This window comes from Podarcis bocagei (assembly GCF_964188305.1).
Source record: "Podarcis bocagei genome assembly, chromosome: 11".
NCBI classification, from domain to species: domain Eukaryota; kingdom Metazoa; phylum Chordata; class Lepidosauria; order Squamata; family Lacertidae; genus Podarcis; species Podarcis bocagei.
This window is the reverse complement of record NC_138136.1, coordinates 22,038,198-22,050,683: the sequence shown is the minus strand read 5'-3', so window position 1 is coordinate 22,050,683 and position 12,486 is coordinate 22,038,198. Positions and strand designations below refer to the sequence as shown.

At 42.8% G+C, this 12,486-nt stretch overlaps 1 protein-coding gene across 2 annotated transcripts in view; it reads right to left on the bottom strand.

The window, feature by feature from the left end:
• The window catches only part of EPB41L4A (erythrocyte membrane protein band 4.1 like 4A), a 103,271-nt gene that overhangs the window by 4,388 nt on the left and 86,397 nt on the right, over positions 1-12,486 (bottom strand). For both annotated transcript variants that reach the window (XR_014013110.1, XM_081213701.1), the window contains exons 15-19: positions 11,575-11,688; positions 11,060-11,137; positions 8,487-8,606; positions 2,098-2,145; positions 1,925-1,993 (exon numbers count right to left, since the gene is read on the bottom strand). Coding sequence is in view for 1 of the 2 variants with exons in the window: in XM_081213701.1 (XP_081069827.1) it covers positions 1,925-1,993; positions 2,098-2,145; positions 8,487-8,606; positions 11,060-11,137; positions 11,575-11,688 (429 nt within the window). In the remaining variant the exon portion in view is untranslated. The remainder of the gene's footprint in view (positions 1-1,924; positions 1,994-2,097; positions 2,146-8,486; positions 8,607-11,059; positions 11,138-11,574; positions 11,689-12,486) is intronic.

The window sequence follows — 12,486 nt, the reverse complement described above, 5'->3', positions numbered from 1 at the left end:
TTGGTGCATGCTATAAACTTTGGATGCCTACCTAGGCATGTAATTTTGACATGTGCTTTTAGTAAGTGTAAGTGTTTTAAAATTACTGTTTTTATTTTCTGTTTCATAAATGTTTATGTAGCTTTTTTATTTCTTAACTGGTATTTTTACTGACTATTGTAAACGATCGTAAACTGCACAGAGGTCTTTTGTTCCAGTAAGTGATATATAAATTTGGTTACATACAAATGTAAATTTTTCAAAATGCCATCGTGATGGATTATGGATTACTATGAACCTGGAATCAGAGCGGATTTAAGGCAGCTACTTAATGAATATTGTGTACACATGATCGCATATATTTTTTCCTTTGCGACAGACACAATCTCACTTGAAGGCCAGAGGCAAGTTATGATTCTCTCAGCCTCAATGTACTATGAAATGTAAGGTGATGGTGGTAAAACTGGGCTGCTTAGAAGGCAGCAAACTGGCAAGACAGACATATTAGGAAATCCATGGTATTAAAAATAATAATGTATGACTTGGCTAAGAAAATTATGTGAGTGCAGGTGTTTTTGAGGAAGAGATTTATGTTCCGTGTCCTACCTGCAGAAGTTTACCACTGTTTGTTTATTTCATTCTCAGTGATGTGACAGAATTGCATTGTGATGTAAAACGTGATCCCACACTTGTCAGAAGCACTTGCTCGCATCTCTACATGGAAGTCCCAAATGGGCTAATTACGAGAACGAAACGGCTGTTTGATCTGAAAGGAGCAAATGTGCTCTGGCAACTGATGACTGTGTGCTGAAGAAGAAGGGTCAAGCGGGTCAACCAGTCACTTTAGGGGATCAGAGGAAGAGTAAATATTAAAGGGAGAGTTTATAAGTGAAGGTAGCTTGGGCTGAATTTCCCCCAAAGCTGCTCTAGATTTTCAGCATCATTCTGTGTGCTGTTCAGCAAACTTGACGGGAGCATAGGGGATGCCACTGAGAGCCAAACTAGACAAGATGGTGTAAGTTCTCTGTGTAAATCCAGGTTGGTCCCAACTGCACAAGGTGGGGAGGGTGGTGGGTTTTGATGTAAACAGCACAAGGTCTTGTTATGGTCTGCTCCCTAAGGTGATTTTCTTTCAAAGTGATATGTGGGTAAACCATATGCCGAGCGAGTCTGCCCCTGTGGCCTGATAGAGGTGGAAACCGTCTCTCATGTCTTGCTATGATGTCGTTTTTATGAGGATATACGCTCAGTCTTTATCACCCCTGTTATACAGAAAATTCCAAGTGGGTCTGAACCTCAATGCTTAAAATCCCTGATAGAGGAGAAGGATCCAGAGATCACGCTAAGGGTGACAAAATTTTGCGCGGCTGCCATAAAACTCAGGGAACAAGCTGTGCTATTACAAAGACTAAGGCCTCAGATGCAAACTCTAGATAATATTTTAGAGACTAAGACCTAAACCACATTTATAATGGCTGTCATATTCCTATTGTTTATTGTTATGTTTGATAGTTAATTCGGACTTAATTCTGCTGTGTTTTGTGTTCGCTTGGTACAGTATGTGAATCTGGTCTGGGACCATAATAAATTTCATTTCATTTCATTTCATTCAAAGTGAGGCTCACTTCTGCCATTAAGGCTTACTAAGGGGTGGAATTTGTGAGGGAGTGGCAGACTGCAGAGAACTAAGCTACAAGTGAAGGAGCATTCTTAAAAGTACAATTTATTGGCAACACAACACATATACGCCTGGCTGAAATGAAATGGAGCTCAGAGATTCACTTCTGTTTAAGGTCTGAGCGATGTTCACAGTGGATTGTGCCACATTATTTAAGACAGAACTTTGCAGCTCTCTCCAATCTTGCATGATTCTTTCCAATACAAATCTCAGAGTTCTCTAGGAGTTCTCTGTTCTCTAGGAGAAAAAAACCAAAACACAACTTACTCTATTTTAGTATATGGAATCTCTCTTAATTGTTCTTCAGACATGCCAGATGGGTCCACAAGCTCCTTTCTAGAAATGGATTGCACAAAAAAAAAATAAGTTATACAACCACATGCATAAAAATAGATCTGTATTTTTCTATGGAAGCTCCCCACCCCTGCAGACATACTTACTGAATGTGTTTCCACAATTCTTCCTTTGCTTGCACGTCTGGACTTCTCCTACATAAATGTAAACAAAAATATGTCATTTCATCAAATGCATAATCCTAGAGCAAAGACAAAACCCTGAACTAAGAATAGGGATGCAACTAGCTAACATTTCTGCAGAGAATTAATCTTTATGTTTTCATGACATGGGGTGTGTTCAGAGTACACCCACTGAAATTAACAAACACGACTAAGCTTGATCCATTAATTTCAGTGGGTTAACTCTGAGTAAAACCTAGCTGAATATGGAAATGTCCTATTCTGACTAAGTAGTTTGAGTCTGAACCACAGTTTGTCTTCCTCCAGGCAACTGTTTGACTAAACTGCTCATAAAAATGGAACCACTTCAGCTTTGTTTTCCCCTCCTATGTTCTATTAGCTGGAAAACAAATGGGTTTTTTTTTGGAGAGCAGGGTTAATGGTGACATCTCAGCTGACAGTCAACTAAAGTGTGCATGTGCATCTGTTGTAATAATACCATCTTCATACAAAGACTACCCAGCACAAGAAACTGATGCCCCAATTTCTCACTCTTTTTACCCCAAGGCTGTCAATGCCATGGATTATTTTAATGCTATTTGTGTCTTTCACCTTTCTTCTCCTCCTCATTCATTTCCCCCTCCCAGTGCCTTTGCCTTCCCTAAGGCAGAAGCCTGATGCATTACTTAACACTGGGGGAAGGGTTAATAGTACCTTCCAGCCCTGAATGTTGAATTGCTTTATTCTTCCTTTTGGTCCCATTCATGCAAAGCAGCAGCAGCAGCAGCAGCTGTGTACTCCGCACATATCCCGAGGGACTGGCAATCCCTTCTGAATCTATAATACTCAAGGCTCCAGGGAATGTGCATAAGCAATCCATGATTCACTGGGAAGGGGGAGCGAATGGCTTTGATAATGTTTATGTCCCAGCTACCATGGTGAGGGAATGCCCTGAGGCTCAGTGTGCTTGGCATGCTCACAGACCATGCTATCCACTAGATTATGTGATATTGGTACTTCATGAAAAATGAAACTGATTCAGGTGGGCCCTTCTACTGACAGCAGCCATAGGGATAAGAGCAGAGGTGCCAAAATGGCGCCCACTAGTTGTTGGCAATTTCAAATTCCCCCAACCACAGCCAGCGTAGCCAAGGGACAGGGATGATAGGGGCTGTAATCCAAAATCTGAAGGGCATTATAGGTTGTAAGAAAGACACGGGGTGGGATGAACTTCAGCTTTTGATTATTCTAAGAAGGTTCATCACATTCATCTGCACTCAGTGGCTTAAATGCAATGATGATGATGATCATTATAGAATAAGTAATTCTTCACTCCACTAAATAAGCTTACATGTGCCTCTGCAATGTAGCCCGTTCTTCTTTCATAATAAATGGGCTGTTTAGTTCTGCTACTTTTACAGTGAAACCATATTGAGAAATTTGGACACAGTGGTGATACTGCATGCATGCTATAAGCCCCACCTTCCCTTTCAAACCACCTTTATGTGAGTGAAAAGAAAAAATGGTTAAGTCTGTGCTTATGTTTTAGGAAAACTGGGCTTTGCTGCATGTTAGCATGCTACCAGCAGCAATAATACGCATAGACACACGGTAAGGATGTAGCAGAACGGAGGCAAGGTTTTACTCGACATGTCCTGCATAGTATAAAATATTGCCATTAAGCCTCCACTGAAAAACAGAATGTAGCTGCTCTCCAGTTCCTAATGGCCTGTTCTTAGCAAGGGATGAGGAACCTGTTGCTGGACTGCAACTCCCATCATTCTTGATTAGTGGCCATGCTGGCTAGGGTTGATGGGAGCTGAGTCAAGTCCAACAACTTCTGGAGGGTGGCAGGTTCTCCATCCCCACTGTGATAGGAATTTTATGGTTTTAGATATATAGTAATGTTCATAACTGCACATACATAGATCAGCACAGGAAAGCCAACCTGGAACCATTTTGATTCCTAAACTGACCAAATCCTTTCTCTGCAAGGTTAAAAATGGAAAAGCCTCCCCATTGTCTCTTCCTTCACAAATCCTGTCTTAATCTGTGTTTGAATAAGGTGTGAGCCTGTGACCTGGCCCAGGAAATAAGTATTTTACCACTACAAAAGAATGGCCAGGCTCCCCAGGAAATCCAATCAAGTAACCTGCTAGACAGGAGATAAACAAGGACAAGAGAAAAACAACATTTAAATTTCTGTGATGTAGGTGGGATGTATCTGAGGGGTGGTCTTAGGTTACACCCCTTCTGTGATGTATGCATAATGTTTCTGGGGGTGGTCTTGATCTAGAGGATGGGAATTTCAAAAGTCTTTATAAGGCCTTGCAGGCCATTGTTCTGGGTCCTCTTCCTCTCCTGCGTGTGAGGGGAGTACCCTGTTGCAACAGATCAATAAAGATCAAGCTTACTAGCTGCTTTGCTTCTCAATATTCTCTGGTTGGCCTCTGTTATTTTCTCCTACCAATAGGGAACCTATGTAAGGACTCTATATGGGCTCTTGGATACCCCATAAGGGAAAAGGGCATATTTTTATTTACAACACCACCAAGACAGCTGTTGCAAAGGGAGCAAGCAACAGATGACTGGGACCAGGATCTAATTCCAGCCACATTGCTAGTACAGCAGCACCAATCAGCATGCTTGCATACATCACTCCTTTCTCCTTTAATGTGTACAGGTAAAGGTAAAGGTACCCCTGCCCGTACGGGCCAGTCGTGTCCGACTCTAGGGTTGTGCGCCCATCTCACTTAAGAGGCCGGGGGCCAGTGCTGTCCGGAGACACTTCCGGGTCACGTGGCCAGCGTGACAAAGCTGCATCTGGCGAGCCAGCGCAGTGCACGGAAACGCCGTTTACCTTCCCGCCAGTAAGCGGTCCCTATTTATCTACTTGCACCCGGGGGTGCTTTCGAACGGCTAGGTTGGCAGGTGCTGGGACCGAAAGACAGGAGTGCACCCCGCCACGGGGATTCGAACCGCTGACCTTTCGATCGGCAAGTCCTAGGCACTGAGGCTTTTACCCACAGCGCCACCCGCGTCTCAATAATGTGTACAGGGAGTAGCTCAAATGAACAGTAGGCTTGCTTAGGGAGTATTCGGGCACTCAAAGACATTTGTGCATAAACCTAAAACCCTAGATGGCCTGAACTGGCACAAAACTAGGACACTATACTCATAATTGTGGTTTTTTTGGGCTGGTTGACTTTGCTCGACTTGCAATGCCCTTTTAGCTTCAGTAACAGCTGAAGAATCCCACTAGGATCAGAGCTGATAAGAGGGAGCTTCCATCAAACCCCAAAGCAGCCCTGCACAACTTATGACTCAAAATTCCAAAGTGCACAATGCTTGTACAGCAAACCATCAGTGGCTCAGTGAACTTCACAGTTTTCTGCCTGCCCAGGACTATAAAGTCATGAGCGAAATACTCAACTACATGGCTGGTCGTCTGTATTCAGCATGGGGAGCTGAAAGTTGTGCAAGCCTGCGGTTCTAAAAGAAATCTGTGGTGCACTGGAATTTAATCAGGAGAGAGGTATGTGTGTGGCTTTTTGTTTTTTATTTTCTTTTTTCTTTTCTTTTTTGCTTGCATTTTCACCTTTATTAATAATTCAACAAGAATTTATGATTTGCAACCAGGCAACGTTTTGTGCTTTTAACTATGGATTTTTTTTACAGCTATTCTTAATTCTAAAAAGCCCTTTGGCAACACAGATGTTTTGCTTGAACTCTTAGAAACGATCCCCACAGCACTAGAACATTGAGCTTTTTATGTTCGCTGTTGTCGTAAAAAAGAAACTTCTTTTCACCTTTCTCACCCCATCCCCAGACAAAACACACCACACGCATCCCAAACACAAACCCACACACCCACACCAGATCAGTAATATCCCTTATTAAGCCAATTAAAATCAGATGACCAGGTATATTCAAGCATTTATAAAGTTAACCCTGACTCTCTTAAAATGCATCTAAAACTTAAGTGTTTAAATGACGCTAAAGACAGCTTTCATTGTCAGAGTGATAGCAGGTGTCTCTTTCAAATGTATTTCGTGCAGCAGGGCAAGAGAAACTACAGGAAAGGTTTTCATTTTGGTCACTCTGCTGTACCAAAACAGGCACGAAGCAATGCTGGTTGGCTGTTGCAGGTGGGGCTTGAGGGGGCCTTTGACACACTTACCCCCCACATCCATCACTAACGAGAGGCTGCTGGTCTCCAGCCCTTAAGAGTCTGCAAGCGTAGCACAGAGGGTGCACTATTACTGCTAAGTGTGTGGTTTTCCAGATCAAGGTCAATGGGTATTAATCTATGTCAGTGTCACACAATCATTTTCTATGGCATAACTCCACAAACCTGGATGGGATTAGTTTAGGCGGGGTTTCCCAAACTTGGGCCTCTAGCTGGGGGTTTTTTGGGACTACAACTCCCATCATCCCTAGCTAGCAGGGCCAGTAGTCAGGGATGATGGGAATTGCAGTCCACAAACAGCTTGGAAACCCAAGTTTGGGAAACCCTGGTTTAGAGCATGGGTGGGGGAATCATTGGCCTTCCAGCTGATGTTGAGACTTCGTCTCCAAGTAGCAGGGATGCTGAGACCTATAGTTCATCAACATCTGGAAGACCAGAGGCTTCTGACTTACATTGGTGAAACTGTTCATTAGCAGAGCAGATGCTCTCCATGTCTAAAGTCCCAGATTCAGTCCCTGGCATCTCCAATTAAAAAAGATTCAGGACAGAAAATACCCCTGCAAGAAGCCATGGACAGCAGCTTTCTTACTCCCTATATAGTCGTTTCATTCATTGTACCACTTTGTAATGCTTTTTCCTATTGCATTACATTTTTTTCAGTCAAAGAAAAAGCCTGGAAAACTAGTCAGTTATCAGGCTGTCAAATTATAAACTCATTTATAATATTCAAATTGACCACAAGAGGGAGCCTGTGCCGTCTCGTTTAAGTAACAAGTTCATCCAACAAAATTAAGTGGAAAGTTAAATCAAAAACAAAAAAACCTTCCTGCGGAACAGCAGTTCTGAGGCAGAGCAGGTTTTTCTCAAAATGTACAAGACTTGGTATACTTAATTATTCTGAATATCTGAAGCACTCTAGTCTTGCAATACAAAGGGATGTCCCCCACTTTGGCTTATGCTCTCTCTCAATACAAATGAGATGATTTGCAAATGCCGTTTAAATTATGCCTGCATGTGCATTGAGTTAAGGAAGCATTTCTGTGCCATCGTCAAGATGCCAATACATACTTTTAACACAGTTATTGATCTGATTCTCACAGTTTCCCCACAGAAGTATTTCATTAGTAGAAAGGGCTGTCTTGTAGGAAATTTACATAAAGTCATGTGCTGAGTTCTTAAACAACTACTATAGTCATGGATATAAACTATAAGTCATGCAATCTATTTTTGGAAATGTATCTAAAGTAGGTGGGGCAATTTGGGGGTCTTTCTGAGCCAGAATTCAACAACCCCCTAAGGTTATGTTTTCCACCCACGACCCTGGAACTGTTCAGCATATTTTTTTTCAAACTCCTATCAGTCTTGTTTCATTTTTTCCCATAGAACCAATATCTAAGATTCACAAAGCGTGTTTATCTAATCACACTTACATGGCAAACATGAATCAGATAGGAAAAATACACAAGAACTATCTCCACATTTTTAAATATGCCAGTTTTTAAAAATCAGTGTACAATTTGGAATGGGTAATCTGTACATTCAGCAAACTGTGTAGCAATTGTTAAAATTTCAGCATGAAAATGATGCTTAAAAATAGTGGCAGGTTTTGTAGATAATAGGAGTCTAGGACATTTTTGAGATTTCCAAAATAACACACTCTGATTCTTTTTCAAAGAGTGCCATGTATTACAACATAAAAATAAGTAATCTATAAACCTTTGGAACGAGATATAGTAAGTGAGAAACTAAGCAACTGAAGTCTGGTTGCTTCCCCAGGAAAATAAAAAGTGGAACACTGACTGATTTTAGCCTCTGTCTTGTGACTCATTTCATTTTGGCCGGAATTGTACCTGCAATAAGAGTTAATAGGTCTAACACATTTGTTCTGAATTGATTGTATTATGCAGCTGACAGTATTTAAATTCATTTCCACTATAGATCTCTCTTCCTCCACTCTGCAGACTCTATGCTAGATTTTGAAACTGCCATTTGTCATTAGGCAGGAACTGCATGAATGAACGTAAAACACGTACGTATCTGTATGTATACATTTCTCTTGCTTGGAGGATAGATAATAAAATACGTAGCTTTCACGTATGCAAAAGTAGAGAGATGTAAAAACCTTGTTAGAAGTCATTGTTTTAGATGTATTATAACAATACAATAACAAGCGGGATTAACGTACGATCGAGATCTGTGCCTGGATCGCCGGTGGTTGGGATCAGATTGGTTCTTCTCTTTTTGTCGCCTCTGCACTGCTTCCCACTGGGGACCTGAATCAACCATTTCATTCTCCTGCCGTACCCTGAGGAAAGAGTGAATATCTGATGGATCAGTTTTAGTGATTTTTACCACTTTCTGAGAAAGTACATTCAGCTTCAGCTTTGTGAAAATGTTTTTCATGCATGCACGTGAGAGAAAGAACATTATGAGGCATAATCCAGTCCAGGTTGTAACCCCCATTGATTTCAGTGGGAGATATTACATGCATAACATCATTTAAAAAATCTGCCTTAGAGTTGGTCAGACTATTTATCTAGTATGCTATTTTCTACTCTGACTGGTAGTTCCCAGTGCCCCAGAAATAAGGTAACAGACAAGACCTACATTGATTTGATTTCTCTGTCATATATGCATACATGTGTACACACAATCATATTCATGCTGTTTAACTTGCCGCTATCACCGAAGTTAAAGTTAATGCAAGCATTTCAGCTTGCCAGACATAACAATCCCTTCTCTCTTCCTGTTCTGAGGGTTCTGAAATTTGGGGGGGGGGGCAAGGGAGGCACAAAAGAGACTGGGGAAGCCTTCTGCTAATGGAAGTTGTTGCATGGACTTCTACTAGTGGGGCTCAGTAAATATTGCCTGTCGCAATTTTCTGTACAACTAAAAGCATATTTTTCATTCGCAGCTTTTGTGAAAAGCCCTATGCTCTTGCCTCGTGGGATGACAAGGTTGCTAGACTGGCACCTTGCTCATAAGCAGCTCAGCCCGTAATGGATGGGCTGGATTTGGGTACAGGTAGTGTCACGCCCATGCACGGGGTGGGGTGCAGCTGAGTACACTTGCCCTAGGCCTCAGAGGGCTCAGATGGCTGAAGGGCCTCATCAGGGGCCTGCCGGGCTTACGCTGTCATGCTGTCAGGAGCTGGAGTCAGGCATAGGTCAGCAATAAAACAATAAAGCACCCAGTGTCCATGAAGTTAACTATTTATTCAAAGAAACTAAAACGGGGCAGGTCTAATGATCACAGCAACTCTTCCCAGTAGATCTTGCTCCAATGAAGCAGCTGCAAGGACTGAAGGTCCCACCTTCCCACTGCTCTCTAAGGCTCCTCCCCTGGTTCCTTCTCCAGCACTTAGGCTCCTTTGTCTTGTCTCTCGTTGCTCCTCCCTCTTCATTCCTCTTTGTGTTCTGGGAGTCCACGGGGGAGGAGAGGTGGTCGCAGCAGGAGGGGGGAAACTCCCTGGCTTCTTCAGCAGCCTTCCTCCACTCTGTCTCTTGGCTAGAGACTCCGCTTCAGCCTCGGAGTCTGAACTGTTCTCTGCCCCCTCCTCTTCCTGCTCATTAAACCCTGTTGCCTCTCCAGCTTCTGACACCTTCTCCTCCCAGTCTGCCCTCTCTTCTCCTTCCGATCACTTATCGTCATCCCACCACCAATCCCCTTGGGGGTTTCCCAGCTGGTGTCTCCCAACAGTCCTCTACATCCAGCCAGTTCATGACACATGCCAAGAACTGTATTCTAACAAGACTCCTGACCCGGGCGTCAGACAAGCTCTGCACAGGCCTGGGTGGTGCTGATGAGAGGCTGAAAGCTTTCAGACTCCTCCTGATGGCTTATGAACCTAAAGGAAGCCACCATGGAAAGGGAATAAAGGCCAAGACTGCCTCTTGGGAGAGGACAAAGGAGAATGGGTTAGCCACTGTTCCCCTATGCTGAGCAAGCTGCCTCTGGTCTACCAGGAAGACAGGAAAGGATGTGAAGCCGGTGCTGTCCAATGCTCTGAGGGGTTTAGGACCTAGAAACTGTGACACCCCAATATTCCATGTTTATTTGTGAAATATTAAAGTACTGAAAGGGCCGGAGTAAGAAATCCAGTTTTCACTAACACTGACAAGGGGGGAAAACCTGCTTCTACAAATTGATTAGCAAGGCAAAAATGATCTATATAGATTTATATTTAAACAAAGTGTGCCCTAAGTTAGACCAGTGGTTTTCAACCAGTGTGCCATGGCACCATGGAGTGCCTTGAATGGTGGTCAGGGGTGCCATGGGCAACACTGGCCTCTGCCCCTCTTTCCTTCCCTCCCTCCTCTGATGCCCTCTCGCATCTCTTCCTCCCAAAGGCTTGCACATCTGTTTGTTGCAGCAGCCCTGGCTACCAGCTCCACAGGCGAATGGTGCCTCTGGGGCTGGCCAGGGGGTGCTTCCCAGGGCCCTGTGGGGCAGTGGGAGGAGGCATCTCTCTTTGGGGCGGGGAGGGCAGCCCAGAGACCAGGGCAGCAGCAGTGTTGGCTAGAGGACTCCCAAGGAGAGGGGAGAGGAGACTGAGGGAACACTCCCCAAGGGAGGGTATTTGAAAGGGGGTGAGGAGCTGCTGCCTCTGTAGGCAAGAGGTGACATAAATGGGCTCTTGAGCCCCACAGGGGTGCTGCAGAAAGAATGTAGTTGGTCAAGGGAGCTGTGGAAACAAAATGGTTGAAAACCACTAAGTTATACAATTTGTTTCGAGTGCTGGCACCATTTCTTATTCACCTATGTCTCTTCTTCCGATGTTCTCTGTTTGAATTTTCTGATTCACTACCACTGCTGGTATTGCAACGGGACCGTGATCTAGAAAGGAGGCAGGCAGAACAATGTTCAGAAAACAATTAAACTTGTCTCATATTATTAAATTACAACAGAAAACAATGGGAACATTTTGCTACGGAATAATAGACAAATTCTCACTGTTGCATCAGTCCTGCTATGATAAATATTATGTTGTCCCAGTTCCACTATCCTTCTGCTGATGCACAAGGAGCTGTATCAACAGGCTTGGGAGAAGCTCGAGCTTTACAGAAGTACAACAACAAAATACTGGGATGGGGAAACCAAAAATAGCTCAATGGCTATTGAGCATGCTCAGTAGCTGTGGAATGTTCACTGCTCATTGGAAAAGATAAATGGAGTAGAATGCCCTGCTGGTTGGCAAGAACCCTGAATGTCAGCACTTCCTGCTAGGAAGAGAGGGTGCACTGGAACATTTTATTGAAGACTCAAACTCTCACCTTCGTCTAAGTGGCACTCCAGGCTCATTTTCACTCCCTCCTGAAGGATGTCTTCTTCGTGAATTAGGGAATTTTGGAGATCTGTTGCGGTCACTGGGAGAATTATAAAGCCCACTAGGGTCAAAGAAGAGTGAAAGTCAACAGATGAACCCCCTTGATTTTCACAGCAAGTATTGCAAGGACAGACTCTCATTTATTTATATTATTACTTTGATAGTGAAGGCAAATGTTGGCATTTTCTACATTTATGCACATGTCATTTTAACAGGTACATAGGTAAGATTTGGCCAAGCTAAGATGAAATATATTATGGCCTTTTCGGAATAAATTAAATATATTATTCTGAACTCTGCAAGTAAAGAACAATTGTATAGAAATGAATGTTTATGAGACACTAAACGTATTTCCACTGATGCAATTGATTGAATTAGTCATAAAGCAGAACCGGGGGGGGGGGCATTATTCATTCATAGGAGGATTTTTGCACACACACACAAAAGTCTTCAACTACACCATTTCCTTATAATATTAGTGAAAATAAGTCCTGCACTGCCCATTGAAGTCAAAAGATGTAAAGAACCCTATTAGGAACAGAATTACAACCTTATTATCTGCATATATCATCTTCTCCACAGATATCGTTCATTAATATTCATTAAGAAATTCCTAATGCCCCATAATTCCTAATGATATTAATGAATCACCAAGTATTCACAGTTCATTTACATGAAAAATATGCAAGTGGGGACATGACATAACACTTGGATCACCGAGAGTTATTTTTTTCTGGCATCAGCCTAATGGCTTCAAGTATGTTTTGCCTCTCGGTCAATAATGCAAAAACATACATTTACTGGGCTTTATATTCTGAGCAACTGAAATGTGTTTGCGTAATACAATCTGTAGATCTTT